Source organism: Phragmites australis, chromosome 1, assembly GCF_958298935.1.
Source record: "Phragmites australis chromosome 1, lpPhrAust1.1, whole genome shotgun sequence".
NCBI lineage: Eukaryota > Viridiplantae > Streptophyta > Magnoliopsida > Poales > Poaceae > Phragmites > Phragmites australis.
The window spans coordinates 3,549,511-3,557,528 of record NC_084921.1 but is presented as its reverse complement, the minus strand read 5'-3'; the positions used below and the strand labels follow the sequence as shown (position 1 = coordinate 3,557,528).

Sequence of the window (8,018 nt, the reverse complement as noted above, 5' to 3'; positions counted from 1 at the left end):
TTTCTACAATACAACATAATATAGGATGGAAGACCCAATGTCAGGACCGGCCCGGTATGTACGTTGATCATCTAGCGGAGCCTAAACAAAATCTTGGGGCCTTCCTCCTTTCTTTTTTCTCTTCCTTTTTTTCCCTGAAAAGAAAAACTCAACTAGGGCAATTTCTATTTGAGCATTTCTGTTTGAGCCTTGAGGTGCATGGGCTTGCATGTTGAAGGTGTGTGCAGTGGCTAGCTTTTGGGAACATAAAAACTGAGCACTGCAACTTGGCGGTATGGCCGGTTATTATGGTCATGGATTCGTATCGTTTGTGCATAGGTTTGTTCCAACATTGCGCCTGTTTCTTATAAAACTGAAACTTTATCGATAGTTCTGGGCCTGTAAAGTAAAAGGAAAACCTATTGCTGTTCTCTTGTTTTTTCTTTTTGTTTTTTCTTTATCAGCAGTTATTTATTTCTGGTATGTAGTTGCTAGGTGCTTCGAATTTTTTTAATTTGTGCTTTCAGGTTATAGGGTAAAAATTCAAGGTGAATGCTTCAGAAAAGAAAAGAAAAAACCTGACTCGTCGGATTAAAAATATGTGTGTTTTCTTAAAAATATGTGTGTTTTCCGTTCGTAGTCCCAAGCGAGTTTTAAGCATGTCACAATTCGAAAGTTCATTTTCTAAATTGTCGAGTAGTGTTGAGTGATCCTAATTTATGCAAGTAACTAGTCTTCTACTAGTGTCCTGAATATGTATGGAGATGATTGCGTAGGATCTTGGAAAGCCCAACTTCAGCCGAGCTTTATGCCTCCGTGATGGGTGATCCACCTTAGGATTGGGATCCTATCTCCAATCAAATATCTGCGATCACGAGTTATCGAGACATTTGGTGCTGTGTTGTAGGAGAAGTAGCACTACACACATTCTTTCATGGCGTATGGGCGTTGTCCATGCGCAACTTACGTATGTATCTGCTTTATGTGCTGGAAAAGTTATTTTATTTGTTGTTGTTTGAGATCTGGCAATTGTGAAAGCTCCAAGAAGCATAAAGTGTTGTTTGTTTGAAAACAGCAAAAGTGAACAACTTTTGGTGCACAATCTCCTTGATCATCATATGGAGAAGTGCGATAAAGATCAACAAAGTTAATCATAACCGAGCAGTTTGTGTCTATGCGCTTTGCTAGGCTGAGGATTCAGCTCATGAGTCACCAAAAGCCTATACGCACTAATCAGGCTTGTACCTGATGATTTTCCACATTCTTCGGTGCTGTGTTCTGCATCCTAGTCCACTGAATATAACAAAAGCAATCAACTACTCTGAACCCTGATCCAGCAACTAAGATAAATATATAGCACAACTGCTATAACAGTAGCAGCAGACTCATCATAGGTTACACTTAAATTACTGTTATAGCAGCATTATGCATATGGGTATATAAGCAATTGCAGACGTAAAGGTCTAGTGCCGATGACGAGAAATGGAAATTCTACTGAAGCAGCGTGCATGGGTTGCCGAGAAATCGACTTGCGTAGCGTCGGTTATACCTCTCACTACTCCAAAAAGACAGGAAGAAAGAAATGGATAGGATCGGATCATCGTCGGAGGATATGCTCTGAGGGATGTGCAGACTGCGAGACGTGTCGTGGATCGAGACGTTGTTTCCTTAGAAGTGGTGGTCGCAGCTTGTGCTAACAAACTTCGAAACGCTTTTTGTTTGCTTTGCATCGCTTGCTCCAGTAGAAGAGTCCACCTCCCCAGTTCTCTATTCACTGTTGCTGTGGCCTCCACACTATCCTTTTTCAGTCTGGATAATAAGCGAGTGGCGCTTATGCATTACTTCTTCCTCGACAAAATGGAATTTCCTAGCATTCCTCTTCGAGCCGATTATTCGATCCATCGAAGTGTGTGTTAGTAGCACATAGGCAAACATCTCTGCACAGGTCAGACTGCTAGTGTACTATATACCTGTAGATGAAACTATGCAAGGCAGTAAGTGCATAAGGCAGAATGAGAACATCAGAATAATTCAGAAGACAGAAGGTACACAAGCCCTGTCTGAAACCAATAATTCAGGTCACACATCCGCTCACCGACAACGAAAATGATCTGTCTTGGGATGGAAATCAAGAAGAAACATCAATTTGATGGACATGATCATCCTGCATGGATGGATAAGAAGAAGAGAACCGATATGATAGGGTCCATAGGCCTAGCTAGCCTTGCCACGGAGTCGATCGAACTCTTTACTCGTACAGATACAATGGAGCGGGAGAATATCAGACTCGATCCGACAACGGGGAGCTCATAATTTCCAGGACGAAGATCAGACTCCAGAGCACGTGAACCCAAGTGGGCCGGACCGCACGAATCCACGCGCAGCAAGTGCACGCCACATGATCAATTGATAGTTCATCTTCATCCTTCACCGATGCGTTCTGAACTTGTGATCGTGCCACGGCTGCACTGTACTACGCACACCGGTGGCTTTGAACAGCACGCGCAGCATGCCTGGTCCCCCGGGCGGTCGGCGGCACACGTCTGCTAGAAGCTAGTGCTCGACGGGTAATTTGCTGCATGGCTTGACTAAAGTGGGCTGGGCCTGGGTTCCCTACCCAAGTCCTTGTTGGGCTCTGACTTTTGTTGCAGTTTGTGACAACTGGGCTTGTTGCAACTCGTGCAGAAACACACACACACACACATATATATATGTGTGTGTGTGTGTGTGTGTGTGTGTGTGTGTGTGTGTGTGTGTGTGTGTGTGTGTGGTGAGCTTACTCAACAGTCAACACTCGCCACAGGGAGAAGTTTGCTACGTACGTCTGATTACTGTATGTACCAATTAACTGACACTTAATTTGGCACTGCAAGATCGATCGGTTTCACGTTTTACTTAATCTGCGGCCAGGAACTACTCCAACTAAAGCTTGAAGTAGAGCTCGTGCGGTACACGCTCGAGCAATGTCAGTCATTGAGTTCTTCTCAAGTGCAAATTAAACCTGCAACAAATTAATCATGAGCGTATCCGTGTGCAAACGACGTACGCGATCACGAGAGATCCAGGCAAGTTGAAGCTCGGTACGCAGGGGAAGGATTCGGCTCCGGACGGGGAAGGTGACACACGACGCGCGCGAAAGAAGTCGCCACGCATGACCGGCCACGCTCCCGCGCGCTAGAGAGCAGCGCATGCATGTGTGCGAGATCGGGTCGGGAAGCAATCGAAGATAGCAGCGAGCTAGCTGTGGATCGCGATGGAGTCAGACGATCTTGGTGAATCTTCTTCGAAGCTCCACCTGTGCGTCCCGCCTTTCTGACTGGTACTATCAGTAACCGATCAAAACTAGCAGCACATCAATGTCGATTATACAGTAACTGTTATTAAAAGTATATCAATGTTAGTTTTTAACCTCCCGTGTTTGAACAGTGATAGAGCCGCTAAAAACAGGCACTGAAAATCCGTATTGGTACTGATTTGTAACACGAAACAGTACTGATACGTACTATTAGTGCCGGTTCTAATTATAACCAGTATTGTAGTTTATCTAGACCCAAAATTTTAATCTATTTTAATTTTGGCTCGACCAAACGTCCAGATCAAATTATCAGTATTGGTTCTAATCATAATCAGTATTGATAGTCTCTATGGATCTGAAATTTTGTTTCAATAATTTGATTTTGGCTCGATCAAGTCCGGCTCATCCAAATATTTTTCTCTGCTCAAGTCCGGTAGTATCTTGAACTCTCCTCTCTCTCTCGTTCCCCACCGCCCCTGTCATATCTCTATCTCTCCTCTCTTTATCGTACTTTGTCCCCTCCCCGGCCTCCTCCCCTCCCCATCTCCTTCTCCCTCCCACCGCCGCCCCCTCCCCACCGGCCTCCTCCCCTCTCCATCCCTCATCACTGGTCATCGCGTGGGGTGGCGGGATCCGGCTCGAGAGCAGCGGGATCCAGCGCGAAAGCGGCCGTTGACCACGTGCTGAAGGCCCCTCCTGAGCATCAGGCGTGGAGGACAGAGGGCCAGGCTGCACCGGGTGTCCGTCGTGCTAAGGTTCATGGCACAGGACGTGCGCATCCACCGTCAACCATGTCGCCATACCGAGGTTCCACCTTGGTGTCTGCAGCACCGGGCGCGACTGCAGCCCCAGCCACGACGGCCGGCAGAGGCTCTAGTGGGCAGCTACCACCTCCTGGAGGTCCCACGTGTGGAGGCCGAAGGTCCAGCGTGCAGAGGCTAGAGCTCCATAGGCACGACGATGACCCAGAGCCCTCCAAGTCCTGCATGCATGAGATTCGTCCAGTTGATTTGTTCTTTTGTTGTGTACTTGAGTTGAGAGGAGATGCGATAAGTACTGCATACATGTGTTGTCCAGTTTACATACTGACCACAAAATGTTCTTGAGTTAAGATGCATGAGATGAGTACTGAAATGTTCAAAGTAACATGAATGAGATGAGTTGATTTGAGCATATGCTGCGGCGGTCACGGCAGAAGGAGCACGATGGCAGTGGCGGCAGCAGGAGCGGCAACCGAGCCGTCTCTTTATTTATTTTTGGCTAGAAACTTGTTTCAATGCCAATTTGAAGCATGAACTGACACTGAAAAGAACTTTCAGTGTCGGTTCTGAACTCAAAGAGTGCCGGTTGAAAAATAATAATACCTGTTTTCCAACTAACACTTTTATTACTTTTTACAGTAGTGTATGCATGCACCATGACTCACCCGGCCGACATCCCAACGCCTCCCTCCTCTATCCACCGGCTAAATCGCTCCACCACCCACCGGAGAAGGACGGCCATGCCCCACGTAAACTTGCCGCAAAGCTCAAGATCACACCCGCGTACTCCGGCCGGCGCATCCATGAGATGGACCTGTTTCCTGGCCGTCCCATCGATCGGATCGGAGGGCAGTTTGGTTTTAGCTTGCGCTGAGCTAGGCTGGACCATGGCCTATCTGTTAGCTGGGAAGAAGCACTCTGTTCTCTTCCCTCTTACGGTCGCTCCTGAGGTGGACACGAGAAAGATATGGTTGTTAGATATACGTAAGGTGACACGGGAGATTGAGGTGCCACGTCCAAAATAAAAGATGGACCTACTCTTTCCTCCTCGCCTGAATCAATCTTGCTTGCATCGTACTGAAACTGATCTTGCTTTAGCTCCATTGGATTGGGTTTATCTTCTTTGCCATGGCACTATGCTATGTGTACATGCCCTTAATGTTCTTTTCACTTTGGAACCAGTACTGGCCATACGTAGGATACATGTGCTGATCTGATCTCGACTAATTTGTGTGACATGTACTATTAGATAACGACATTGCGTCTACTGTGATTCTGAAATATATAGTCCGTTTATATTGAAATCCTGACAAGATCTCAACCGATGTGTGTCTCGTGAAAAAGACTTACACTTACTGTGACTGAGGCTGGACTACTCGTGCTTCTTAATTTGTCTGAATCTACAGGCTTTAGACCGATGTGGTTGAGCTATCCAGATTTTCTAGTACCGCTGATTGAAACATTAGCAGATGAATGTGTTATAACTTCTATGAGCTATACATAGGCATGTGAGTTGTCCAATTGTAATTGGATCGCTGACGCAAAAGGAGCGTGGCATTATGGACACTGGAAATAGTAACTCTTAACGCGAATATCATGAGAAAAAAAGGGGGGATTGAAGAGCTAGCCATGGCGTGCATCGTCATCGTGCAACTATACGGGCCATGGATATCTCATGAGCTTGCCTTGGACCACATGCCACATCGATCTCAACATTGCTTAAGGCAGTAGCTAGCTACGATTGTGCCAGAAATAACTGTATGCAGGTACATACAACTCTCCCAAATGCATTGCATCTTGATCGAAACTATGCCCCTACGTATTGAAGTCGAACAATACTGCAACAAAAAATAGCACGACACCCATTTTTTTCCGAGATGGTGAATAGCACAACTCCCTACTTGCAGCTTCCAACAACTTGTCAATCAAGGGATTTCAACACGGAACCACTGACCCATATGGCCATGTGTATCAGTATCACCACTAGCTCACTAGATTTTGAGAACAAGGTCCAACACACGTAACAGAACGAAGCAAAGATGCACGAACACAGGCATACATGTCTCGTGGCAAGCAAGCATGCATCGATCCCATCAACCTGTTCATGATCTGCGCTCAACCATATCTGCGCTCAAATCCCCCTGATAAATTGCGGTAGGTCGTTCACATGCACCTCGTGCAGTGAATGGATTCAAGGATTCTCTGAACTGATCGCTGCAAGTGGTTGCAGGAGAGAGAGCCTAAAAGAGGGGGCAGAAAGGAGCTGCGCGCGTTGCCAATCCGAGAGGGGTGCCCGAACGGGGCACTGAAAAAGCTTTGGGGAGATCAGGACGAGATCTCCTGCTGGGGGAGGGTGTCCAAATCACATTTTGGTCGGCCCCGATCTCACTCGCCAAATGGGGGAACTAGACCATTGGAGTCTATTATTGTGCCCTATGTATAGAAACCTTGTCAGGCCAGGGGACCAGATTGGATTTTGGTTTTGTTGAACAGTGAACAAAATGTGTAAAATGAATTTTGTTTTTTACTTGATTGTTTTGGTGGAGGATTTTTTAATACAGTTTAATCCCTTATATTTCTTTTGTTCATTGGATTCCAATTGATCCGATCAACTGGCAAGACAGTGCTTTACATAAAGCCTTTATACTCGTGTAACATATGTGTTAGAAAGATTATTTGTTTCCTATCTTGTGCATATCCTAGAGATTATTGTTTCCCTGTAATTGATCCTAGAGATCATTATATTTCTATAGATAGATGGTACAGATCCTTGTATCCTGTAATTGCTCTCTTAGCTATATAAAAATGGAATCCCGGCTCCTTGCCGTGTGTGGCTTCCCCCAAAACTTCTCTCCACTGCACTCTTTCATGGTATCAGGATTTCTTTCCTAGCCTTCTCCCACCTAAGCACCACCGCTGGTATCCTTTGCCGCCGGTTCCCACCTCCAGCTACCCCCTATGGCGACTCAGTCCACCAGTGCTCTTGCACCTCTGTCCATCTCAGGCGCTGTTAGGCTCGCCGGAGCAAGTCGTGCGCCGCTCCCGGTCCTCGACTTCGACGCCGGCAACTTATCGAAGTGGAACATCTTCCTTCATGCCCTCCTTGGTCGTCACGGACTGCTCCACCATGTTGATGGCTCCGTCGCTGCTGCTCCCAACGACCCCGTCTGGGTCCAAGACGATTGCACCATCCTCTCCGCCATGTACGGCTCCATCAGCTCCGACACCCTCGACATCATCCTCACCACTGGCATGACTGCTCGTGCCCTTTGGGTGGCTACCGAAGACCTCTTCTGCGACAACAAGGAGAGCCACTCCATTGTTCTCCTTCAAGAATTCCACGGTCTTCAACAGGGAGACCTCTCCATCACTGCCTACTGTAAGGAACAGAAGAGACTCGCCAATACCCTCCGCGATGCGGGTTCCGCCGTCGATGACCGCCTCCTCATCCTCAACATCTTACGCGATCTCAACCCGTGGCTGTCTTAGGCCGCCTCCTTCATCTCCATGTCGACAACGCTGCCGTCCTTTCCCAAGGCGCGCTCGATGCTCCTCGCCGAGGAGACGTGCCTCGCGCACTCAGCAAAGGCCCCCGCTACCACAGCGCTTCTCTCCAACGCCCCCCCCCCCGCGCGCTGCAGTGTACCGGCTCCAACTGCCGTGGTTCAGACTACCGCGGTTCGGACTCTTCTGCCAGCAAGTACAAGGGCAAAAGAAAGACGAAGGGCGGCGGTGGACCTCCCAGGAACAACTATGGCGGCAACTCGGGGCCTTCGGCGCCCATGCCCACCGGTCCCTGGTTCTGCTTCAATCCAGGGTCCAATACTACCCCTAAAATAAGGTTCTCATAACAAGGAAATACTACCCCTCAAAAAGGAAACGATCATATACTTACCCTAGCTAACATTTTAGCCAAAAAAACCCTTGTAATCGTCAAAAAAATATTACACCAAAGAAATGCGGAAATACTAATTGTCGAAATC

General features: G+C 47.3%; 1 protein-coding gene across 1 annotated transcript; it reads left to right on the top strand.

The window, feature by feature from the left end:
• The first annotated feature begins 6,993 nt into the window (after positions 1 to 6,993).
• LOC133930317 (uncharacterized) lies at positions 6,994 to 7,524 on the top strand. Its single transcript, XM_062376953.1, has one exon. It carries the CDS (start codon positions 6,994 to 6,996, stop codon positions 7,522 to 7,524), a length of 531 nt encoding a protein of 176 aa, XP_062232937.1.
• The last annotated feature ends 494 nt before the right edge of the window (positions 7,525 to 8,018 follow it).

What these genes read in the sequence shown, in the direction of transcription:
- LOC133930317 (XM_062376953.1), top strand. Translation starts at nt 6,994, where the DNA reads ATGGCGACTCAGTCCACCAGTGCTCTTGCACCTCTGTCCATCTCAGGC.